Raw genomic sequence first — 27,580 nt, 5'->3', positions numbered from 1 at the left:
TTTATCAATGAGTATTAGCTAGATAGTACATATAAAACGAAATCTGGATTATACCCCTATGTCCCTGCCAATCTCAGTTTCAACCATAGATATTTGTATCTTATTTCACTTCTCTTCTCTCTTGTCACCTCATTTTAATTTTCTGAACCTTTCCCCATCAGCCAAGTTTCTGACTTTGATCCTCAGTATAGATGTTGACTACTTGGAATTCTATGCTTGTCTTTCCGTCTCAGCGTCGCTGTAAGGGATAATGACATATTATAACATGAGCTCCATCTCACAATGATTTCAGGACTTTTTAAGACGTTAGACATTCCATATTGATGACAGCAAAAACTTAAGATATCAACGGGGCTCCAAGTAATGCTGCAAGAATATTAGGTTCTATGTCTGCATTTTTTATATGGATATTTTAATCTCCAAAGGATCCTAGATGATTAATAGTTGGCTTCTGGAAGAAGTATCTCTTTGCTAAATCAAATAAAACAATGTCCAGCTTTGCAAATCTTATTTATTTAATAGAGAGTCAATTCCTCATCTAGAGATTCTGTCCCGTAGGATCATGTAAGTCATTTATACTAGGTAATTTTTATTTAGAACAAACGAGAGAACTGAGGCACTAAAAGGTGCTATGGACAGGTAAACAAAAGCACAGGATGAACACATGGGTCCAACATGATTAGAACACCTATCACATAATGCTCTTCTTCAATGACAAACTAACTTCTGGGTGTAGAAAATATTAAAGAGGAAGTGAAATGGGGGACTACAGCAGGAAGGCATGTTGCTCCTCCATCTTCATCAAGTAAATCTAATAGTATGAATGTTGAGTGGGCCCATTTGAAAACTTATTTTGAGCTAAACAGCACATCAACTTAGAAGACTTTTCCCTCTCCCAAGAGCACAAAACTCATTCCTTGGCTCATCATCCCCAAGGAAGGAAGCAAAGCACACATCTAACCCCCTCAGGCAATCAAAACAAATTCACTCCAAAGGAGGAGGCAGACAGGCAGTCTGGCAGACAGGGCTACAGCGTGGGAATGGCTACTTTCAGACACTCAAAACATAACGGTGGTAGAAACATCTGCCGCCTACTTCAGTACAACCGGAATCTGGAGAGTATTATAAATTATACCAACTACAGAACCAACTTTTCCTGGCATTTTAATTACCAAAACATTACAGATTAATTATCCAAACTTTATTTAAACAGTAAGTCAGTCATTTTCCTTCATGAAGGAAAAGGCCATATTAACAGGAGCCTTAAAGTGAACTGTGTTTCTTTGAAAATTGTATTTTAAACTGAAGATCTAGAGCAGATAGTTTTATGGGTCTCTAATTACCGTCACAAAGGAAACACCAAAAGGTTAATAAGAGATGGTTAGTTGGAATGGTGGTTTCCTGGTGCCAGCTCCAGCCGCCCAGTCTGTTTGCAGACTCATTAGCTGCAGATTGATTATCAGCTGAATTCAGCAAGTGCTCACTTGCTGTGTTAGCAGAAGGCTAGTGTGATTTGATACACCTACCCTCCAGCTAACCAGGGCCCAACAATAAGGTAATATTTTCTACAGTCAAAAAAGGAAGGTTTTCTTTGACTTTGTCTTCAGTTGACATCAATTATAAATCTGAAAGTGTTTGATGAAGCTCAGAGAGGCATAATGAAACCTTCTAAATTGACAGTTGGCACAAACAAAGGTCTGGCTCTAGGTCGTTAAAATCCACTTGTGCAGAGACACTGTATTTCTGAATTCTCATTTTGTCACTGAGCAAAACCATCCAGTGAAGAAAATTCAAATTTAATAGAGGACTCACAGATAGTCACTAAACTTTTAAAATGTACAGCGTGATGAACATTGAGTCAAGCAAAAGAATTTGCACTTTAAGCTTCACTCTGGACTTTGCTATGGATTTGTGTTCTGATATTAATAGTGTTTAAAATTTTGGTGCATCAGTTTTTCTTCTAAAAAATGGAACAGATATTTATACACAGCATGCCTCTGGAATATAATGGCTACTTGGATTAAAAGAGCTAAAATTTGGCCAGGCGAAGTAGCTCACACTTGTAATCCCACCACTTTGGGAGGCCAAGGTGGGTGGAAAACAAAGTCAAGAGTTCAAAATCAGCCTGGCCAACATAGTGAAACCTCGTCTCTACTAAAAATAAAAAATAAAAAAATTAGCCAGGCATGGTGGCGGGCACCTGTAGTCCCAGCTACTTGGGAGGCTGAGGCAGGAGAATAGCTTGAACCTAGGAGGCAGAGGTTTCAGTGAGGCAAGATCAGGCTATTGCACTCCAGCCTGGGTGACATAGCAAGACTCTGTCTCAAAAAAAAAAAAATAAAAAATAAAAAGAAAGAAAGAAAATTTCTAGCTAGTGATGGTAATAATAGTTCTCCAAGGTTAAAACAGTTCATGTTTGCATATGAATGATGGTTCAGCATCCACTTTTGACTTGCTTTGGTTTATCAACAGTGTGCAACCTAACTCTTACAAGCTGGAAGCATTTTTTTTCAATAAGCTGATTTTTAAATTAAAGTCAAAACAATTCTTTTGGTTCACCTCCCAGATTAGAGCAACTGACAACCTCATTAATGATTAAAAACAGCAGGTGGTGATGCTTTGGAACAGTTTGACCAGTCTAAATATCTTCAAACATACTCATCATTCCTCTTTTCCCTCTTTTCCATGTATTAAAAGGGAAATATTCTATTCACACAGGTTGTAAACTCCATACAGGATCAAAGAGGACGAAAGAAAGCAAGTTGTACAACGTCTATTATTATGCAAGTTAAGGATAGAAAAGGAGAGAATACATGAGCTTAGAAATGGAAAGGTGACCACAGAAATTGGAAAATATATCTCTGGCATTGAACTTGGATTTGCAAACTCATGACTTGGAAGCTGCCTTGCAGCAGTCAACCAGGAGTACCAAGTTTTTCCAAATTATTAGAGCAGTGTATGTTTACAGATTTCTACTTTAAAAGGAAGCAATATTATAAGTTATATTTTTATTGAAAGCAAATTACAGTTGCAGTTCTACATTACTTAGAGTCTGGGTACTAGACCATAATTTAGAAAGATCCTAAGGCTTAGTTTACTCGGGGCAGAGAGAGATAAACTTGCTTCCAGAGTTCTAAAACTCTAGTGTTCTTTAGCCAGATTGAAAATTTTCCCAAGGCAGGAAACTAAAGAGTCTTATTTGCCATTAAAATGAACATTCCTAAGGTTAAAGAGAACTAAACTCATGATAAAACAGGGTTGTCTATTGCTTCAAATTTAACAGCTTGCATGTTTGTTGTCTAAACTGTCGTGAAGAATAATAAAGTACAACTATTATTTCTGATTACCAGAGATTCTGAAAAGAAAAATGTATTTGTAATGAGGCCGCCTCAGTATGACAAAACTTTGAGTAACTTCAGCCACAAAGAGTTTGGATCAATTCTTTTGGCCCCTTCCAGATTCATTGCCTTTCAAATCACCTCTTCTACACATCATCCTACACATACTTCCAACCACATATTAGATCTCTGAATGGCACATTTTTAAGTGAAGTCCAGGGTTTACCACAAAACCTAAAATCCTACAGCACCCTTCTGACATTGACACCTGCACACACACACTTACAGTCCCAAAGGATTTGCTCCAAAACCACTCTGGAGACTGATATTTCATTGATAATCTCTTTAGTGCAAACTATGAGAAACTGCCTTATATTCTCTCTACATGGCAGAATGTTTGGTTTATGGGGTTCCATTTTGTCCAGTTGCAAAAGAGTCCATTTTGTCTATCCACCATGAGCTTTAAAAGTCCATCTAAAACCTAAGCCTAGATTATGTGAGATCTTTGAAAATATCCCGTGTGTGATCTTCTAAAAAGAAGAACCTGCGTGTGATCTCCTAAAAAGCAACTTTTCTGATGGCTCTAAAAGGGGCAGCTCAAACCTATTCTAATTTGGTGCTTGATGATTGATATGGTTTAGCTTTGTGACCCCACCCAAATTTCATCTCAAATTGTAATCCCCATGTGTTGAGATAGGGACCTATAATCCCCACCTGTTAAGAGGGGGAGGTGATTGGATCATGGGGATAGTTTCCTTCATGCTGTTTTGATTATGGTGAGTGAGTTCTCACAAGAGCTGATGGTTTTAAAGTACAGCACTTCCCCATTCCTGCATTCACTCTCTCTCCTTCCATTTTGTGAAGAAGGTACCTACTTCCCCTTCTGCCATGACTATAAGTTTCCTGAGGGCTCTCTGGCCATGCAGAACTGTGAGTCAATTAAACTTCTTTCCTTTATAAATTTCCCAGTCTAGGGCATTTCTTTATAGCACTGTGAGAACTGAGTAACACAATGATTTTTCTAGGCTGGAGTTCTACGGAAAATAAGCCTTATAGAAAGAGAAATTAAAAAGACTTTCTTGTCAAAAAGCCACATTTCCAAAGTGGATGTATCAATTAAGCTTTCCTTGACAAAAAGTATACAGGGCACTGAGCCATCTGATAAAGACAGGTGACCAAAAATACCTTGGGCAAGTCCTGGACCTGTATGACAAAAAGAATCTATCATAAGAGAAGAAAGCCATGTCACGGCTATTTTACCTACACAATAAATAAATGACACACAATTTTGGTATTGTTGAAATTGCTTTTAAAACCATGGGGTAAGGCGCAGTGGCTCACACCTGTAATCCCAGAACTTTGGGAGGCCAAGGTGGGCAGATCACCTGAGGTCAGGAATTTGAGACCAGCCTGGCCAACATGATGAAACCCCATCTTTACTAAAAATACAAAAAAAATTAGCCAGGCATGATGGCACGTGCCTGTAATCCCAGCTACTTGGTAGGCCAAGGCAGGAGAATCACTTGAACCCAGGAGGCGGAGGTTGCAGTGAGCCAAGATTGCACCATGTACTCCAGCCTGGAGCAAAACTCTGTCTCAAAAAAAAAAAAAAAAAAAAATGCTTGATTTCAGTCCCTTAAACTGGCTAAGAATGGAGTTAATTCCCCATATTTATTTCATAACAAAGGGCTTAAGAGGATAATGAACAGAAAAAATATATACATATTTAAAATCCATGTTTAGACTCATCATTTCCCATCCTGATGGAGTTTATGGCTCTTAACCATCTTATGACAGGACAGAAATAATGTTAGGCTGGGAGCCATGGCTCATGCCTGTAATCTTAGCACTTTGGGAGGCCGAAGCAGGAGGACTGCTTGAGCCTAGGTGCTCAAGACCAGCCTGGGCAACATGGCAAAATCCCATCTCTACCAAAAATAAATTAGTGAAGCATGCACCTATGGTCCCAGGTACTCAGAAGGTTGAGGTGGGAGGATCGCCTGAGCCTGGGAGGTCAAGGCTGCAGTGAGCCGTGATTGCACCACTGCAGTCCAGCCTGGGTTACAGAGTGAGAACCATCTCAAAAAAAGGAGAGAGGAGAGGGGAAGGGAGAAAAGGGAAGGGCCATAAATAGAGGGCCAGGGTTGGCTTGTTGGCCTCAAAGTAGTCCGGTAAAAGTCTGCAAACCTGTCACCATCTGGAGACATTCTTGCCAGGTCTTCTTTATGTCCCTATGTTTTGGACACTGGGCAGTTGCTTTAGACTATTCCTGATTATTCTTCCTCAACTCTTCAAATTCAAGACATTTCCAGTCTTTTAGGAAACCATGAATCTCTCAGTCACTCCTTGATTTCATTAACTGGGCTGAGGAGAAGAGGGGAGGAGGAGAGGAGGAAAGAAAGAAGAAAAGAAAGAAAGAAAGAGAGAGAAAGAAAAGAAAAAGAGAAAGAAAGAAAGAATAAAGAAAAAAGAAAAAGAAAGAGAGAGCAAGAAAGAAGAAAGAAAAAAGAAAGAAAGAAAAGAAAGAGAGGAAAGAAAGAAAAGAAAGAGAAAGGGAGAGAAGGAGAGGGGAAGGAGGGAGGGAAGGAAGGAAGGAAGGAAGAAAGAAAGAAAGAAAGGACCCACAAAACAATTTGATTTGTCTCTCATCTGTTAACGTGTTGGCAGTGTCCCTACTTATCATGGCCTACAGAAGTTGATTTTTCATGAAGCAACTGGAAAATATTCACCTAACAAATTACCCAAACAGAGCATAATTTTACCTAGCCTACTATGTTGGGGCCTGGCTTCCACTATTCCTCCAAAGGGATCCCATTACACCAAAGCGTCCTTTTAAATGCATTTTGCTTTCCAGTTCAAATAATCTTAATTAATTTCCTCACTGATCCAATGTAATCTATTCCATACTGGACCATTTTTGCTATTGGGCCATAAACTACTAGAGAATGAAATTCTTAATTGTTCAATGTGCTCCCTTTATATATCCTATATCCACTAATGCGTTCAACATGTTTGGAAATATGGAATTCTTAATGTCAACTAATCAAGAAAAGCTTTGGCATTTATTTGTTTATTTTTATTTTTATTTTTTGTGAGCGATTAATTCCTTACCACAGGTAGCTTTTTTTGTTTTGTTTTGTTTTTGTTTTTGCTTTTGAGACAAAGTCTCACTCTGTCACCAGGCTGGAGTACATTGTTACAATCTCAGCTCACTGCAACCTCTGCCTCCTGGGTTCAAGTGATTCTTGTGCCTCAGCCTCCTGAGTAGCTGGGATTACAGGTATGTGCCACCATGCCTGGCTAACTTTTGTATTTTTAGCAGAGACAGGTTTTCACCATGTTAGCCATGTTGTCCGGGCTGGTCTCGAACTCCTGACCTCAAATGATCCACCCGCCTCAGCCTACCAAAGTCCTGGTATTATAGGCATGAGTGTGTGTGCGTGTGTGTGTGTGTGTATATACACACTATATATTTATGCACACATACTATATTTAGCAGAGACGCCCATGCACACATATACACATATATGTAAGACACATACTAGTGTGTGTGTATATGTGTGTATGGGTGTTTTCCTGATATATGTATACATAACACAATAGCATATCTATTTAAAATCAGACAAACAGTCGATATTATTCCTAATATCCTGCATGAAGAAACCAATGGTGAACTGTCCCAAAACAATTGTTCAAATAATTATTTGACCAAAGGGCCCATGCCAAAAGAATGCTAGTAAAGAAATTCTAAAAACAGGGAGGTTTCCATTAGTGAAGAACAACTTTTTGTTCTAGTTATTATTTGTCCTATAAAATGTAAATGTTGTTTTGGAAAAAATCCAATTATGCGATACAGCAGATAATTGTTTTGAACTAAAAAAAAAGCTCTACCTGTCACCTTTTTTTCTACTTGCCCCAAAATTGCTAAGACTGAGAGAAAGGATAAAGTTTCTGGGCATCAGAAAAAAAGGGGTACTAAGCATTGACTGCCTCTGAACCATCAAGGTAACTGGACATGTCAGAGATTAAACTTAGCATCCTACAATGACATTAACCAAAGGTGAGTAGTAAATTCAACCTCACAACAGGTGGATTTAAAAAAAAAAAAAGTTTACCAATGTGATATTGTCCATATCAGACCATCAAAGGAGGAATATTTCGTGAAATTCTTATTGAAAATAAGACCTTGATTGTGATAGTCTTTTTATGTTGCTTCTCTTGCTTTATTGGCACAATAAAGCAAGGTTTTTAATGGTCCTACAATCTATTCTTATGATTTTTTAAATTAGAATTATTCATTTCATCATTGAGCTGGCCTTGGTCATCTCAGTAAACCTCAGATAAACAAAAGTAAAAAGAAGACAACTTTTACAGTCAATAATAACAGCAGTAGTTGACACATTCAATTTCCAGAGCTAAGCACATAGTGGGCACTCAAAAATGTTACTCAGTAATGAGTGATATATATCTGTCTCTTCATGGTTTATTCGTGCCTACTATACCAGACACAGGATGACAGCAGCTGGAAGTCACATATATAGAAACACTGTATATACATTCCTGGGTTCAAGTAATTAAACATTTCACTAGGTATATTTGCAAGAGGATGAAGACATTTTTAAAAGTCTCTATATGAGCAAAACTGGGGAAGAAATAACCACATGAATTGCAAAACAGTGTATCTAGCCTCAAAGATGCTAATTCAGGTCCAGGGGGATCTAATCAACCTCTTTGTTCAAGTAAAGATAAAACTTTTTTGACAGCAAATGTTATTCTGATAAAATGGAATTTTCAATTACTCTATGAACATCTGGCCCATGCTACCATTTCTGGAGCCCAGCAGCACACTGCTTTGCAATGACACAAAATAGTCTCCATTGAGAACTCCCTATTTTGCCAAGAGACAAATTGAAATGAGTTTTTCAAAATTCAGTGAGGTGAGAGGTGAGTCAGGGGGATAGATAAGAAGATAAAAGAAGGGATGTTCAGTCACAGAATCATACTTTCTTTAAAAGTCTAGGGGAAACAAAATTACACATTGCTGGTAGAGTGTTGAAAGTGTTAACATCTTAATACACCTGTGGTTGACACTAGACTAAGTATAGTATGCAGCCTATAGAACATTTTCATGGCAAATTTGTAACAGCAGTTGCATTAGGCACAGATCAAGTTCCTCAAATCCATGTTATACACAGCAAACGTGTTAAATGCTATTCAGGTGATGAAACTAGTAAACAAACAGGTCTAGTAAGACAGCAGAACCTACACTTCCAGAAATAAAGCAATCATTATTTTGCATTTGGGTGCATTCAGGTATAAAAAGCAGATAAGTCTTACAAAAAATTTCTGTATATTGCTTCCATTTGGTATCAATTAGCATACAGGAAAACCAATTCAGTGTTGTAGTGAACTCCAAATTGGGTGCATATTAGAACAATTAGAGTCATCTTTTCAGCTGATGAATTTATAATCAATAATTAAAATCATAAGGAAAGAGAGACTGAATATAATTCGAAACAAAATAGCTGAGCTTGAGACTAGTGTACACTTCTAGGGCATGATCCCTATAAACCCCAATTTCATATCAGGATTACATATTTAAGTAAGAATAATGAGATATCTGCATCATCAAAAATGGTTATGCAAAGAAGCAAGGAGGAGCCAGACTCCGGCCCCCACTACTCAGCTCAGTGATAACCTGGATCAGAAGAAATTCAAGCCCGGTAATACCTCTAATCATGCAACAAACCCATGAGACTATGGCACCTCTGACGACTCTACTTGTCAATCACTCTTTTTAGAGACTCTGCAGGAACTCCATAAAAGCAAACTTCTTATCCCCACCAGAGGGTGGTAATTTTACCAACTAACTCAGACGCCCTCAATCCAAATAATTCCCTCAGAGCGGAAAGGCATCAGCTAAAAAATTTGAGTGTGACTCCCAAGCTCAGCACCAAATTGCCTCAAGAACCAAATCAAGTGGTAAAACCTGCCAAATGACAACAGTTACTTGGTCTCAAGGCATTCAGAGCTATTAGGAGACAGTGTTCCAAAAAATGTCATTCTACAACATGCCAGTAGAAAGCACAGGATAAAGAATTCTCTATCACCTTCTTTTCTGGGAAGCCATAACAACAAGAGCTGGATACTAAGGACAAATTGAGACATATTAATTAATGGGCACTGGATGACAAAGGAATTTGTAATTCAGTCAACTGGCAACCAGGAAATTTAGCTTAGCCAGTTCATCAACCAACTGGCCTTGTCTTAGGCATGTCAAGAGAAATACAAAGATTGATAGTAATCCAGAAAGCATAGATTCTTATCATTCCCTCTCATTTCCACCCTCACCAAGCTCACGACATGTGTTTGGTTGGACAATCAAAATACAATCTCTCTGGTGACTATACACAGCAGAGTGACTATAGCTTATAACAATGTATTATATATTTCAAGATAGCTAAAAAAGAGGATCTTAAAAGCTATTACCACAAAGAAATGATAAATGTTTGAGGTGGCTGGATATACTAACCACTCTGATTTAATTATATTATATAACATATACATGTATTGAAGCATCAGAGTGTATCCCACAAACATGTAAAATTATGATTGTCATTTATAAACAAAATAAAAAATAAATTTAGACACTTTTAAAACTCGAAAAAGAAACACATAATCCAAAATTCCTAGTGACTAAATACGTGACTTTTGCCCTTTGAATTCAAAAGTCTTCTAGGCCAGGCACGGTGGCTCACACCTATAATCCCAGCACTTTGGAAGGCCAAGGCAGGTGGATCATTTGAGGTCAGGAGTTCAAGGCAAGCTGGCCAACATGGTGAAATCCTGTCTCTACTAAAAATACAAAAATTAGCCAGGCATGGTACTGTGCATCTATAGTCCCAGCTACCTGGGAATTTGAGCCAGGAGAATCACTTGAACCCAGGAAGCAGAAGTTGCAGTAAGCAGATCGTACCACTGCACTCCAGCCTGGGTGACAGAGTGAGACTCCGTCTAAAAAAAAAAAAAAAGGAAGTCTTCTAGACATTCTCTTTCCTCTATTGAATATAATATTCTCCCTCCTTCATTAAATATAGTGATTCTGGTTTCCCACCTCTAGAAATGTTCTCAGAGAAGGGTTACTAAAAATTAATGAATTTGGGCTCTTGCTCAGAGTCACAAACCACCTCTGTTATTCATACCAATCATTCTTCTGCTACATTACAGTCATAAGGACAAATCCCATAGGAACGTTTGGCAGTATGGAAAAGCACAGGGCCCAGGTGTCTCTCAGAAAGAGAAGTGAATATAGTTTGTACCTTTACCTCAAACACAGGCAACACAACATCAGCTCATTGAACAACCCATTCCTGCTCAATGGAAAAATTAACCGATGTACAAAATCACCTTTATTTTGAAAATTTTGAGATTACCCATCAATCATGTGTCCACATATGTGCAAGGAAGATGTAATACTAATATCCAAATTAGAAAAGTCACAGAGAGAGCTACAGACATGAAATACAAGGTGAGACAAACTCCCCAAAACAAAGGTGTAAGGTACACTCTTTTGGGTACATTTGGCCCAACTTTGCAGTAGTTCTGGCAGAACGAAAAGAAATATCAGGATCAGAGTTAGCCTGGCAAATTCACTACGTTCTTCACTCTGTTCTGGTTATACCTACACAAACCTCAGGAACAGTTGCTCTGGAATTCCAAGGATTTCAGGACACTTGGGTTTAAGATTCCTATCACAGTGCCAAATGAACCAAGGGGATTTGGGACTAGTTTTTTTCTCCTCAAGAAATACTTGAGATTTTCAGTACAGGTCTCAGTCCAGTGCAGATTCTATTTTCCCTTCTTACCTTTCCAAATTGGTAGTCCTTTGAAGCAACAATACCATGCTACCCCAGGACAAATCTAACTAAAATGGTTATAATATCAGGCATGCATGATAGATCACGCAGTGACTGCCTTTCAACCACTGTACCTTAAGATAAAATGTGATATACTTATTATGCAAATGCAGGCTTGAGATAGTAAAATGCTATGAAATGTGAATTGTTGAAGTTATTGCCCTTTTTTGAGGTTGTAGTCATGAGTCCAAGTGAACTGGTGATGGAATCTATGTGGCAAGCCTGGAGTTCATTTGGGACACACAAGTATTATTACAGAAAGCTTCAGAAGTAGTAGGATATCACAAGGGAGAGACTGAGGTGTAAAAAAGATCCAAATTATGTTTGTACCTAAACTTTAGGCAATCACACAAGTTGAAAAGAACTCACTCAAAGGTTGGCTCAAGATTTAACCACTGTCAGAATAATAGAAAAAATGAAGATACACACATGCAAATCAAATAGTAAGAAAGAAAATGTGAAATGGATGCCAAAAAATGGAAAAGCAAAAAGTATATATGTGTGTGTATGCATGTGTGTGTGTATAAAATCATCATGTTACATGTAGGAGAATCTTGGGACATTGCCACACATTTCCTTTAGAATATTCTCATCATTGATTATGACAAGGACACAGATGTAAAGTGAGGTATACAAGGCAAATTGGGATATATGGTCACTACCTATATGGAGACTGGTGGACTCTACCTTCAACCTAAACAGCTAAGCTGAAATAAAATTTAGGTATGCATTCACAAAAAAGAATCCTCTTCTTATTATCCAATCTACACAGTGTATATATATAAACACATATATATATACATAAATACATATATATGTATACATAAATACATGCATATGTAATACATCCCATTCGTAATAAACACTCTCCCGGAAAAACTAGCTCCAGCCCCCGATACCGATTTCCTAGAGAAATGTGACAAAAAATTAAAACAGATGCTGTGCTAGCCAGGCATAAAGTGAGAATCAATTATGACTATTTCCTTTCCTGGAGTCATTTCATTCTAGAGAGCATCTAACTAAAACCCTTTCTTGATATAAATGAAAAAGCGTTTCTATGAAACACACGACTAGTAAATGATATATATCAGTTTGCATCCTGTGACATACTGCTAATCCTCTGAGTATTAAATTGCCTCTGTTTCAGTTATATAAATGTTTAATTTTTTTCATCTTTAGTCCTAGTAAGGTTTCCCAGAAAGTGTATTATCTCTGCAGATGTCACCACTCACCAATTAGGGAAGACAACAGTATACAATTCATAGTGACCTCTATATATAATAGACTTTGACACTTGGGTCTGCTGGGGAGGTGATGGATTAGACAATTTAATAGAATCTACAGTGACTAATTTTTTTCCATGAAAAACATTTTGTTTTGTGGATGGTGCATTTTTTCCTTTGGATTTATTTCCAAAACCAAAACAAAAGTATTTAATGATGTTTACAGTGAAATGAAACAGCTGAAGACCAGCACATAATCACCATATTTTGTTTTCTCATCTTTAAGTCTTTTAGCAGTAGGGCTTCCAGCTGAGCTTGAGTCTAGCTTTTCTCAAGACATAGCCAAGCATTCTAAAGCTTCACTGAGCCTAAACACCAAGTTGAATTCATATTTCTTAATTGAAAAAGACAGGCTGTTTGCATAGCATGTTTGCATCAGTAAAATATTGAAAATGACATTTGTGCCCAAGTCCATCTAAACATTCTGCCATAGTTGAACTCTGCTAATGCTTTTATACCCTGGTTTCTGTCTAGCAAAGTTTTAAATAGTGCCCCTTGCTAAAGCATGTGTGGCTGAGTTCACAAAAATAGACTCTTCTTCATACATGAGGATGCCACTTCTGACATGTGCTTTGAAGTGCCTTTCATATTAATGCAACACTTTACATTCACTCAGCCACGTTCTCTTACCCTGGTCTCCCCTATGACTATGGCATGGTTTTGTGTAGTAGCTAGAGGGAGGGATTTGGCATAGCAGTCCCATAGACAAAATGGGAACTTTGGGACTTTCTATCCTCAGTAAATAGTACACAGTCAGAGAACAGTCTCACTCTGGGTAAAGCTAACCAGTCTGATAGGGAAATAAAACCCACCCCTTTGGTTTCATTAGTGCTGTGTTCTATGCAATTCAATTGATCAACTAAATTCATGTACTAAAGCAAAAAGAGGCATTTATTCCTGGAGAGAAGGCATCTGTTCATCTCCTATAAGCTCAGTGCAATTTTATTGAAGAAAATGTATGCAATATGTACATGTAGTCAGCTTCTAAAATGCCTGAACATTATATCGACCTAGGGGATCCACTTAGGGAGGGCAAAGAAGAGTCTGGCTAGGTGTCAGAACATCTCAAAAACCTGTAGGTGATGCTGAGGTATGAGCTCTGTAGACATCTTGATAACACACTCATTAAGCAAAGTAGTATAGTGTGCCCACAAACATTCGGTTCTTTAGAATCGATTGTTGCAACTTACATCCAACCAGTCCTTACCATGGTCAGGCATCTGAGATCCCATGGAGGTCACGCTGGTGTTCAGCACATCATTGACAGCAGTATCACAATACAGGCTCCGCTGGACATCATGCTCACTGTCAGTTTGGTCGCTCTCCTCATGTCCACTATCCTTTAGGCTGTTGCCCTCTAAGTCCTTGAAGGTGGAGCTGCTGGGTTGAAGAAAGAATGATAATTTATGACCGTGACAGATCTGATTTTAAAAATCTTTCTGAGCCAGGATGATGTCAGCTCTGTAATGATGCAAACAGTGGCTAGATTGCCCAATAGGGTAGGAATAAGGGAAAGAGAAATTTGCATTTAAAGATAATGAAACTTAACACTGCAGAGGTTCCCACTATTGGATGCTGATACGGCTAATATTTTCGTTCCCTTATCTTCAGTACATCACTACAGACAAGGTGGAAGAAGCTACAAACCTAAAACTGCCTCTAAAGAATGTCATCATTTCAGAAGGCTTTATTCTCTTCTTATAAAATCAAAGTAAAATAATAATAGCTAATGTTTGCTGAGGGATAACTATTCATGAGGCACTGTTTTAAGTGTCTGACATTAAGTAACTGTTTAAATCATCACAATTCTATAAGAGAAAGGTTTTACTAATATTCTCATTTACAGGTGAAAAAACAGAGGTACATAGAAGTGAGATAACTCGCCCAATGTCACACAGCTGGTAAAAAATATAGCCAATCTAAGACCAAAAACAGGTAGTCTAGCTGCTGAGCCTGGCCTAGAAATTTACCCAATATGCATATTGACTCTTAAAAGATGTCTACTAACCAACTTTAAAAAGCAAAGGTAGGAGAAACTGATGCAGTGCAATTAAAATAGGAAGTATTATCAAGATCAGAGAACCCAGGTCAGTTTTATCTGGGAAAGATAGATGAACATATTCAAAGAAAAAGAGAAGAGTCAGTAGCTGAGAAGAGGAGAGCCTTGGTGCATGGAAGGTGTGATGTTTCATTTTGTGAGTCAACTTAACTGCAACATGGAATGACCAGATAGCTGGTTAAACATTATTTCTGGATGTGTCTATGAAGGCATTTCCAGAAGAAATTAACATTTGAATTGGTAGGCTCAGTAAAGCAGATAACTCTCCCCAGTGTGGATGGGTGTCATCCAATCCATTGAAGGACTGAATTAAACAAAAATTGAGAAGGAAGTTGAGTTTGCTGTCTGCCTTACTGCTTGAACTGGGACATTAATCATCTCCCACCCTCAGTGCTCCTGGTTCTCAAGACTTCAGACCTAGACTTGAAGCTACACTATTGGCTCTCAGGTTCTCAGGCCTTCAAACTACACTTTCATCTTCCCTGGTTCTCCACCTTACAGATGGCAGATTATGTGACTCCTCGGCCCCCATAATCACATGAGCCCATATCTTACAATAAAACTCTTTCTACATATATATAGATTTAGATATGCGTACTGATTCTGTTTCTCTGCAGAACCCTAACTAATATAGAAGGTAAGATAAAAATGAGAACCAGAGAGTGAGCACTAATACAATTGTGAGTATAGTCATACTAAGAACATGAAAACTTTCAGCTCAGGAGTTGGTGGGTAACATGACTCTTGCATTTATTAAATCAATCTACCATACAATGCACTAAGCATGCAATCCAAGAACTCCACACCATTTCTCATGAAATAGAGAATAATACATAAGGTACAGCTATAGGGTACCCACCTGGTATTTATAATACTTAGTATGTCCTGACAGAATCCACAGCTGTGCTACACCATGATTCATAAATTATGTATCTGAAATATCTAATGGATGGTGAATCCATTCCCTAGTCAGTGAGGAAACAGCAAAGGCACACTCAAGAAAATATGTTGTTGCCTCAACAAGGAAGAGTGGCATGTTTGTGAATTAAAACAAACCCTAACAGACCTACTATATCTCTGAGAAAAGATCCCTGTGGAGATGGCACTGCAAACTCACTTGATCTGCTCAACCTTGGACATTTACAGGCCTGGCTCTCTGAGACTGATATGAAGATTCAGTACATAAAATGAAAAGCTATGCCATGGACACAATGGAAACATTGTCACTCTTCACACTTGGTCAAGAAGAATCACAGCAGATTTTTAACATATGACCAACCTAGATGTAGAATGCTTGCTGACCTGAATATAAAAAGGAAAGATCTGGAGGGCAGTAACTGGAAAGCCATAATTATAAGAAAATGAAGAGTAGGAGAGAGTGAAGCACTGACCTGTTAGCTAATTATTTTCAGAAAGAATAAGTGAGTATCAACCGCACTAAATTTAAAATCACTCAATAGGCCAGCTCACTCAGCTCCTTCAATTTATGTCACACAGCTAACAGCCTTATGGACCCACCAGGATGCAGTTCTTTTAGAAAAACAAATTATCCTACAGTTCTTTCATGGTCAGGATGGCCAATTGGAAACACATGATTTAAGTGTTTCACCATTTCTAGCTTTATGGCACATATTACGGAGTTTTCTGTAAATACTATTATAATCCCACAGTTTAAATAAATTTAAAGTTTGTTTTTTAGAAACTATTCTCTGTTTTGTGAGGTGGGTGCCTGCCTACAAGCATCCATGTACCTCTGGAGAAAGGAAAAGACCTACCTGAATGATATTCAGGTCCTCCATTTTTATAACAAATATTAACTTTCCAACCTGTATATTTTCTGGTATCTGAAAATTTCCTTAATTCACAACAAAAACTGTCACTTTAAGCCAAAGTAGTCAACTCTAAATTCAGCAGTTGTTGAAACTTGCTTGAAACATATGATGGTGACGGATCTAGCATGAGGGCAATGTTAACTAACCAGCCCTTGAAACAGGGCTTCCCAACCTTTGCACTATTGACATTTGGGGTTGCATAACCCTTTGTTGTGGCTGCCTATGCATTGTAAGGTGTTTAGCAACATCCCTGCCCTTTATCTACTAGATGTCAGTAATGACCCCCACTTCAGGGAAAAAACCAAAAGTGTCTCCAAAGAGACATTACCAAATCACCCCCGAGTTGAGAACAACTGCTCTAGGTTATTTATTTCTATAGCAAACTGTAGTGAAGGGCACTGAACTTGGAGTCATTAGGACAAGTAATAATCTGTAATCTACGTGTAATCTACCACTTCATCTGTATGGCCCTGAACCTGATACCTAATGTATCTGAATCTCAGTTTCTTTATCTGTAAAATGTGTTTGCTAAAATCGCCTTCACAAGGCCATTTAGAAGACTCACAGAGACTGTACATGAAGTACCAGATACACATAGATGCTCCATAAATGGTTATTGTTTAACACAATCATTATTCTGTGTAGTAATGCTTTTACTGAGTTACAATTAAATATTATGTCCATGGTTTTTATAGGATTGGTATGGAAAATTTATATTTAAAGAACATTTCTATAACTTCTGCAAACAATAGCCACACACTGCCTAATATGTTAATTTCTTCTAACACTAAAGAACAGAAAAAAAATAGTTCTGTCAAATGTCCATCCTTCCTTTGTTGAATAATGAAAACTATGTCAACTGATGTACTTATTGCTTTGTCTTGGCTTCTCAAAAACTTCAACATCAATGTAATGTTTAATTGCAGTCAGTTACCTCCCTGGATGCCAGAGATGTCTACCTTACTTCTCCTAATCGGTTTTGGATCTGTCTTTTAAAAATTTGATCATCCTTTTTATAGGCATCTGAATGTTATAAACAACCTCAGAGATTTTGATTTTTAAATAGAAATGATGGAAATAAAACAGTGAAGGATTAGCTACTAGGATGTGAGGGACTGGTAGTGTGAGCACAAGAAGCTGTATATTCTCAGAATAAAAAGCAAGAGGTGTAACAACTCTCCCAAACCTTAGAATAGTTAACTCATTTAAAGATTAGTTTGCCCATCTGACAAACTAAGTGCCACTTACACTGATCTTGTAAGAGCATTTAGTGGTTTAATGAGTGGATTTGTGTAAGGCAGTTTAAGACCCAGTGAACAAGATGCTGCAAATTGTAAAATAGGCTGGTAAATGGCTACTCACCCAAAACAAGTAACAATTTATGCCAGGCATAAAAAATGCTGATTTCACTTGCTTTATTACCAGCATACCTCTTGGGAGATGAAGGACTTGTAAAACAACTTTTGTGGGACAATAAATTAGAGGTTCCTGTTTCCAGTGATATTGTAAATGCACATGTTTCTATTACTGCTCTGGTGGCCAACAGAAAGACAGGTATGTTTGAAAAGACCTAGAACAGGGTTCTGCACAGAAGAGCTACTCAGCAGATGCATAATGAATGAACAACACACAAATTCTGACCCATATTTACCATGTAAACACAGACTCATGGCCTGCTTGATATTGTTCCCAAAGTACTGCAGGAGTGGATATCAGACAGCATACCACAAAACAGGCATGAGGAAAGAGTGTTGCAGCATGGGCAAAGTACCACTGCTGGCTTTCAATGCTCTGAGAAGATAGCAAGAAACAAACAGAGCAAGAAGGAAGTCCATCCAAAAGAAAGTCTACACTGCCATGATTTGTTAATCTGGGACTCTCATATAAGCCTCCTTGGGTATACCTTCAGGTTGCAAGTGACATTCTGAGAAAAAAATAATAAACTACAGAAATATAATGTTAGATTCCTTGGTGCATGAAATTATGGGGAACCTTCCATATCACTCCCTTTTCCCTTTCCGATCCTCCTCAATCTTGATTTGTGCCTGTGAGAACCCCCTTGCTCTCTGGCTTTCTGTTGGGTTTAGCCAAAGGAAGACACCAGCAGGAGATCAGAACAGAGGAGGACAGTGATATCAGGATATTGATTGCCTCTGCTACTTCCTTTCAGGGTCACTTCATGATGACTGGATCCCTTGGCCAACCAGAAGTAACTGTTACTCTCAAGTCAATGTTCCCTACCTGCTCTCTTCCCCGGTCCTGCCTGATGTATTTTTATCTCCTCCAGTGCCATAATACTGCAGTATCCCTGGAGGTTCACTAATCGTGCCCAAGCCTTTGTAAATAGTCCCCTTTGTAAATAAACTTTCCTTAATCCATTCCAATTTAGGTGTGCCAACTACTTCATGTAGGAACCCTGACTGATGAAGGAAAGAACCAAAGGAGGACAGTGGTAGCTGCTGTTCAACTACTCAAGATAGATAGATGTAAGAGAGGAAAAGATACCTGTATGTAAACAGTGTGGCTAAGAATGCTAACCACTGCTAGAAAATGTTGAAAAGAAAGGTCCAGGAAACATCCTTGGATAAGTAGAAAATGAATAGAACAAGAGAACATGGGTAGAAAAATTAGTTATCAGCCAGGTGTGGTGGTGAACACCTGTATTCCCAACACTTTGGGAGGCAGAGGTAGGTAGATCACTTGAGGTCAGGAGTTCAAGACCAGCCTGGCTAATCTGGGAAACCCCATGTCTACTAAAAATACAAAAATTAGCCAGGCACAGTGGTGCATGCCTGTAACCCCAGCTACTTGGGAGGCTGAGACAGGAGAATCGCTTGAACCCGGGAGGTGGAGGTCGCAGTGAGCCAAGATCGAGCAATTGCACTCGAGCCTGGGCAACAGAGCAAGATTCTATCTCAAAAAAAAAAAGAAAGGTGAGTTATCAAAGTCAGCCTGAAATTGTATTGGCATTCAAAGAAACGGGACTTGATAGTAAAATTAAAACTGATAATCAGATTCAGAATTTCCTGGCCAAGAGCTTTTTCCATGGATATAAATGGATCTTCAAAAAACCACATAGAGCAAAACTCCTTTCAAACATTGCTGTGAACTCTTTGAACAGGATTTGAATGATTTTATCACCCGGTGTTTGCCACCACTCTCAACATTTTCCACACATTTTACATTTATCACAGTTGGTCCCCAGAACAACACAGCACGCAAGATTCCCTGTATGTTTCTAGGTATTATGCTTTGTCTAAACTCAATTGACCACACAAATTCCAAAGCCTTCAGGGTTTCCTAAAGCCCTCACAGTTCTATACACAGAATCCTGTCAGAAACGCATGTGTCCCTGAGCTTTCAGATGTTTCCTCTTAATCAAGGTAGTCCCTGCTTTTTTTTTTTTTTTTAAAAAAAGCTATCTTCGATTTCATGCAAAATCAGGAGACTTTTTCACCAAGAACCTATTAAGTCTAGCTTGTGCCTTTTGTGTGTATGTGTGTATAAACAAAAAATATATAAAATAATTAACCAAAATCAGAGGTTCCCAGTAAGTCTCAACACTGCTATGGGAATGCATGTATCCCCAAAGCTAAATGTTTAAACTTAAGTTTTTATTTTATCAGTCTACCTTGTAAATTGGATAGTCAGGACTGTTTTAAGATGCAAGGGTCCCTGAGAGTCTTAGCTTTCCTCCAGGCTGTGAAAATAAGACTCATATTATCAGGTTTTTTATTTTATTTATTTATTTTTCTTTTTGGTAGAGATGGTGTGGCGGGGAGGGTCTCACTATTTTGCACACGCTGGTCTCGAACTCCTGGCCTCAAGTAATCCTCCATCATCAGCTTCCCAAAGCACTGGGATTACAGGCATGAGACGCTGCGTCCAGCGTCATGTTATCTGTTTAACCCAGCTACAGAATTCTCAAGTAACCTGAGTTAGCCCAAGGGACCTGGGAGGATAAGGTAAGTCACTGTTGTTATCAAAGTTTTAAAATGGAGCTTTGAAAATATCAATCCGGAAGCAGAAAACAAAGCAGATTTCTACTACAAAGGCACTCTAATCAGTGCATATAAGAAGGTTTTTTTTTTCTTTCTAAAACAAATTAGCCAGATAATTTTGAATTCCTCACCTTTTGCTTTTATTATGTGAGCCAGAAAAATATTCTAAATGGATTCCTCCCAACCCCTCAAAAAAAAAGAAAAATTCTCAACTGTGCTTTCACTGGTAATACAAGGACTACCCATTGTCAGACAACTAATGATCATCACTCAGGGTCACAAGTAATTCCAGACCAATACAGATAAACTTAGCATGTTTTAGGGGTTACTGAAGCCTCATGAATTAAATTAGACATGAATGTAAGTTACTTGAAGCTTGTTTATTCCTTGAATTCTACTATTCTGGTGATGTAAATTTATGGGATTAGAGCCAGCAAAATAATAGAATTTGCAAGTCTTCTCTGCTACAGCTCTAACATACCCTGCTTGCCTCTCTGTTTCATTTCAATTGTTTTAACAAACATACTCAGAGTTCAATTTTAGCTGCAGAATAATCACTTGACCATTTAAGTAACTATTTATATGAAAGAGCAATAAAGTCATCATTTGAATGATCAGGACTGGTCTTTCTCAGTTTCCACTGAGAGATTCTGTTCTTTGCTCAGTTTCCACCCTTTAGAGGGCTTCCCAAACCCCTTGTCCTTCCCTCATTGGGTGCAGACCACTGCACCAGATGGAATCTTTCTTGGCACTATTCAGTTCTGTACTCACATCCATAACGGCTCCTTAGATACTAAATTATGACCAACCCATCACATAAATCTCAACTTTGAATGTTTCATCTGAAACACTTCTAAATATTTTAAGAAGAATCAGGCAAATTTCTTTTTCTCTCTCATCTAGAAAGCAAAGGATTAGCTTCTCTGTCATTAAAATACCCTTAAAATGATTTCAAAGTTGTTGAAATAGCAGCAATCTCAAAACACATGTGAAGTTCTACATGAAAAAAATGTTAAGGCTTAAAGTGAAGAGCAACAAGATTTTTGTATCAACATGATTGTGAAAGTTTTCTATTGTATATTTCTAATATCACATTAGAAATATAAGAAATTAGAAATAATACTAGAAATAGTGAATATCTGTAATATCAGATTTCTGTCACTATATAAAACTATATTTTAATATAATCCCAGTTTTATTTTTCATTTTGAGTGTTTATACATACATTTTCATACAAAGAAATGTAAGATGTCAACAGTGATTATCCTTGGTTGATGGAATTACCAGTGATGTTTATTTACTTTTTTTATGCTTCTCAATTTTCCAAACTTCCTACACTAAGTAGGTTAGGCATTCATTTTAAAATCCCAGAAAAATACAACTAAAAAACTTTAATCTGTTTTGCTTTTTAATATGAAATCAAGGTTAGTTGTAGCAATAAGCAAGCAAACCAACATACCTTTTGATTAAATGGGCTCGGCTATTCACGTAGTTGGAGTCAAAAGAATAGTTTTCAGTCTGCAATGAGAAGAAAAAATTTAAAAGGTTACATGGATGATTTATAAGTAGAGTCTTAACTGTCCTACTTAGAAAGAATATTCTTTCTGGGCTAAGAAGCGGTGAGTGAATTGGAATCCAAAGCCACAGTGGAGCAGCAGCCTCTGCCTCCTTCAGGCCCTAGGGGCTCCGTGGAGGCAGACCAAGGCAGCCTTGGCACAAACAGAATATGACTGGCTACTGACCATGCAACCACTTACCGAGAAGAGACAACATGACCTACAATCTTTACAGAAACTAATTGCTTCCCATTCCCCAGTGGAGACAATTCTATGCCTATCAGATTGACTGGAAGTTCAAAGGTATTTTTATTAGTAGTAGATAATTAACATGTTAAAATATTTATTCCAAAGATATGGAAATGCAGGCAAGGTAATCCCCCACTGTGGATTTAAACTCTGCACTTCCCTTTGTTTCAAGACATTTGCTCAGCACTGGTTATACAAGAAGGCCTTTGTTTTATCCCAGATATAAAGGCAAACAAGTATTAAGCCTAAAACAGGGTGAAGAGCAGTCCACAGGGGGTGCCAAAGCCTTTCATGTGAAACATGAAGTTTGCAAGCAAACCCCTGTCTCAGCTCCTGTCATTAAAACAACACTGTTTAATCTGGTTACAGCAGACTGCTGGAGCAATGGCTTTATAAAAGCAAATGCAGAATACCTGCCAGATGAAAGTGATGAAAAAGCAGCTTATGATCACCCAGAGGTTGGGAGAACTAGAGGGGAAAAGCCTCAGAAGGGGTGAAATCCAGAGAAAAGTTGACACTAAAGTAACTGGATGTTCTAGTAAAGTGGATCTCATCCCCAGCACGAAAGTACTACTCTTCTTAAACCATTGTATAATCTAGAAATTACCCAAACGCATCGCCCCCACTCTTGCCATCCCACTAGAAATCTCCACCATTCCCACCTTTCCTTAGGAGCCTTCTGAAATTATGAGTGCTTGGAAAAGGAAACACAATTGCTGTCTAGCAAACAAAAGAGCAGATTCCTCTCAGAGCTCTACCTGTCAGATACTAACTCTGCTAGGCTCCTAAATGCTGCTCTTGCTTCCAAGGAGCTCACGGTTTGATGGAGAAGAAAACAGAACAGGCAATAGCAGATCCAGCTACTACATGGGCACCAAACAGCCAGCAGTAAGGGGAAAGACCCCAAGGGCCTACAGTAGGTAGGAAGGGGGATGGTGAATGTGTAAGACAGCGGAGGAGACAGTACTTAGAAGGAAACTAAACCCCAACATTGCCCTGCACTTACTCAGGTACGTTCATGCACCCACCTATGCCCCTCATTTGAAGATGGACTGTATAGTATCTACTCATGCTGCTTTTATCTAGACTTTTATATCCCTCTTTTAATGTAAACTCAAGCAATTTTTAATACTATTGGAAGCATGGGTTGGGAGACTAAAAATCAAAAGGGTCAGTTCATTTCTGGTTTCTTCATAGAGAGTGAATGCTGAAATTGTCACAAACAGGAAAAGGAAGCAAACTTGAAGCTGTGTTAGGAATACAATCCAAGTATTTGCCGGAAGAAGTTTATCCATCAGTCAGTCAACCAACAAACACTTGAGTTAATTCATTGTACCAACATAACAGGTAAAAATGATGTTGGTTAAATGTGTTCATCTATGATATTCAGTACAATATATAATTTAACAAGTGAGAAGTTCACTGCTCCACAAAACTTATGCTACCCTGTTGATGTGGTTTAAACCTGTGTCTCCATCCAAACCACACGTTGAATTATAATCCCAAATGTTGGAGGTGGGGCCTGGTGGGAAGTGACTTGACCATGGTGGCAATTTCTTATGAATGGTTTAGCACCATCCCTCTTGGTACTGTCCTCTCTATAGTGAGTGAGTCTTCGTGAGATCTGGTTGTTTAAAAGTGTGTAGCATTTCTTCACCATCTCTCTCTCTTGCTGTTCTGACCATGTTATGTGCCTGCTCCCCCTTAACCTCCCACCATGATTGTAAGTTTACTGAGGCCCCAGAAGAAGCCAAGGAGATATCGGCATCATGTCTTCTGTACAGTCTGCAGAACCATAAGCCAATTAAACCACTTTTCTTTATAAAATTACCCAGTCTCAGTTATTTCTTTAGAGCAATGTAAGAATGGACTAATACATCTGTTAAAACAGGGAATTGATTAAGCACTCAGCAGTTCAAATATTCGTTTCAGTCTGTGATCTTGGGCAAATTACTTAATCCCTGCATGCCTCAGTTTTCTTCTCTGTAAAACAGGGATAATAGAACATGAATCCAAAGGAGAATTTCAGCTGTGTTTATCAGACCCATGACAGGAAAGGCAGGAATCCCGATCCCTGTGCTTTATATGGAGCCTGCAACTCCAAGTAGGATCAGGAATTTAACCTCATTCAGGCCATAAAATAGTGGCATATCCATGTTCTATCTCATCTTGAAAATTTACTAAATCATTTTTTCAAGAAGGTTAGTAAAGAGACACAAATACAAAAAGTAAATCTAGAGGATACTGGCTTTGCAGAAAAACCATAAGGTGTGCCAGCAACCCAAGCTACTGTATTTAAAGAATCTGTCTCTACTGCCTTTAAAGAAGACAGTTCTCAAGTAGAAAATTTTCCATATTTTTGCATATGAAGGCATGGAACCTGTGTGCACTGTGCAACAAATATGAAGCTCCGTGGAGACCTGACCTCCAGGCATGGTGCCAGAACCACATGTTCGGGCAAAGAAGCAAAACCATGCACGTTTTATCTCTAACGAAAATACTACTTCTTGGTCCTAATGCCATAATATATCTCATCATGAGAATTCCCACTCCCTGGCATTAAGTTGAGAAGAGACAAGTCTAGAGGGCTTGCTTGTAATGACCTAAACAATTCTTCCCCCAGTACAGGTCAGTTAACCCTGGGCAGATGTGCCAGGCATGATCTGCTACTGTAAAGAGGAGAGTATCATAGAAGCTTATAACCTTCCTATCTTTCTTCCTCCTTTTTAATTCCAAAGGAGTAAACCACCCATTCTTGCAGGTCCTGACCTTCAAATGAAAATATATAATTCCCCAAATCAGCACAAACCATCATGGGCAGATGTCCTATGCTGCATCCTAATGCAATTAGTAGCACTAGTCAATGTGGCAGGGTCCTAAAACCAATTTTCCCAGAATGGATGGGGCTATGCTGATTCACCCATTGTCTTGTGCCTTTGTAATCTGTCTCAGGTCTCTTTGTGAGGCAGCTGGGTTACAGTTATGGGAAAAATCTATGCAACAGAATTATTCTAATTGGATAGAATACACTATTCTGGCCTCATTAGTACTACATTCCAAACAACTGAGTTAACTGGCCATAGATGGCCTATTATATTATGGGTCTATGTGTACTGACATCAAGTGTTCTAGCTCATACTGGTTCAAGGTGTATGCCCAAACCCAGCTCCTGTGCACTAAGAGAGTATATTTTTACACGCTTCTGGTGGAGCAAAGGATGAGACTCAGATCATCCTAAAGAAGGAAATAATATTTTCTTAATGAATAGTTTGCATGTCTTAAGCCAGTGGTTCTCAGTCCAAACTACACATGAGAATTTTCTCAAAATCTTCTTTTGTGTGAATAAATAAAAAATAAAAATACTGTCACCAAGGACCCACTCCAAGAGATTCTGAGGCAATTAGCCTGGAGCTGGACTCAGGCCCTGGGTGGTTTTTTTAATAAAGCTTTCCAGGAAATTTTAGTGTACCTTCAGGGTGGCAAACAATTGTCTTGAGCAAAGGACTGACCACAGGCCCTGACCAAATGTGCTGCATTTTCTAGGGCAAGCCCAGCTGTTTAGGAGTTGTCACTTCTTCTGTCAGATTATCTGTCAAGGTCATTTCAATATAGGATAAAGAACCACAGAAGAAATACATTCTTTAAGATATAATACAAGAGCTTTTCTCTTTTCATGCATGAATGTATTGGCTCCTAGTTAGCCTTATTTAATCAAAATTTGCTTGACATTATTCCAATATCTTCTCTAAGTATGCTCAATGGCAAACAATATGAAACATTTGAGAGAGGAAATCTTCTCTAAATGTCACATTAATTTCACTAGGAAATGTCCCTGTTTCTAATGAGACAGCCAGGTTAACAGAAGAACACAACAAACAGATAAGAACAACATTTGCTTTGGAAAAACCTAATTGTGACATTTAGAAAAAATGGGTCTGGAGCAAACCTTTTTATTTCATCTCAGTGGTAAATAAGAGTCACTTTCTTATTTATTATATTTATCACAATTCTTTCTCTAATTTGAATTCTTTATCATTGGAATTCACTGAAAATGTCTCCTCACTTGACCTAGGTTTAATAACATTTTGATTTTAAAAAAAAATCTCAATAAATAATTCTGGACAGCTCAGTTTTCCAGAGAGCTTAGTGCATTCTCCTTTAATAACTGAAACTTTTAACCATCTGCCTTGTTCTGAAACATATCGCAAAGTTGCTCCTTAAAATACGGTATAAAAAAACATAATTTAACTTCTTATTGGTTACTTAGGAGCATCTTTATAAACATAAATTATTACACCATGCAGGTTTTGCCTGTATACTCAATAATCCCAAACTGTTGTGGTTCTTTTTCTTGTCTTTAATTTTTAACATAGGATCATCACCAACCTTCTATTAAACACGGGGTTTTTAACTTTTCAGTGCCATTGGTGTAACAAAAGTAGCTTTTCTTCCATTTCAAGTTTGACACTTTTAGTCTACTGTGTTATTGGAAACTATATATTTATGTCTAGAAAAAAAAGCGTTGTAACGTTCTGCATAGAGGGCTGAGATGTTGTGGCCCTAAAGGTGGAAATTACATACTCTTTAATATATGGACTTCTGTGCAGTGTTTTGGTTTTTGTTCGTGTGTTTGTTTGTTAGCTGCTTGGGAGCTTGCTTTACTTACTACCTGCTGTTCTCAGCTCCCTTCTGGATATGGGAGGTTTCTAGTAAGATGTTAGGGTGGGGAATATGTTATTATATTTCTATGTTAATAAGTCTGACATATCAGAAGTCAAATACTTTCACTTTGTCAGGCCTGCAAGGTACCAGAGAATGCCCTACTTTAATTGTCATTTTGCATTACTTTTACAGTTCACTGAATCATGCCCTCGTCTCTAGAAGAGTGACTACAGCTCTCTCAGCACCACATTTATCACCAAAGAGACTTCAACCCTAAGGAAAAAGAAGCCCAATAAATGCAGATATCCAGGACTAGACTCTTTTCCCAGTGGCACAAATCCCAGGTCACTATACCAAGCAAAAATAAGGTTGCAGACACTGGGATTAAAACAGTTTACTCAAATCTTTAGATTTTCAGTTGAAAATGAACGATACTTTCAAGACACTTTTAAGGTCTCATCAAGCTGAAAAGCATTATAACTGTAATTTGCTACCTAATTTTTAAAAGTTTTTAAGTCTTAAGTAATTTTAGCAATCAAAATAGGAAAACTGGAATCCCATATCAGCTACACAACAAAGTGATTATAAAATGCCACTTCTTTTTTTAATTGCTATCTTCCAATAGTGATAACTGTGCCTATTGATCAATGATGAAAAGATCCATAACCTTTTCTAAAGCTGGTT

General features: G+C 38.1%; 1 protein-coding gene across 5 annotated transcripts in view; it reads right to left on the bottom strand.

The window, feature by feature from the left end:
• PCDH19 (protocadherin 19) overlaps positions 1 to 27,580 on the bottom strand; it is a 118,097-nt gene that overhangs the window by 32,804 nt on the left and 57,713 nt on the right. For 3 of the 5 annotated variants that reach the window (XM_003940119.3, XM_074392335.1, XM_003940120.3), the window contains 2 exons: positions 21,889 to 21,947; positions 13,745 to 13,917 (listed from right to left, as the gene is read on the bottom strand). In XM_003940119.3, the coding sequence (XP_003940168.1) occupies positions 13,745 to 13,917; positions 21,889 to 21,947 (232 nt within the window). The remainder of the gene's footprint in view (positions 1 to 13,744; positions 13,918 to 21,888; positions 21,948 to 27,580) is intronic. The other 2 variants (XM_074392334.1, XM_010350836.2) reach the window with 1 other exon arrangement.

Source organism: Saimiri boliviensis, chromosome X (assembly GCF_048565385.1).
Source record: "Saimiri boliviensis isolate mSaiBol1 chromosome X, mSaiBol1.pri, whole genome shotgun sequence".
NCBI lineage: Eukaryota > Metazoa > Chordata > Mammalia > Primates > Cebidae > Saimiri > Saimiri boliviensis.
Note: the sequence above shows the minus strand (reverse complement) of the source record. Positions and strands in the feature narration are given on the sequence as shown.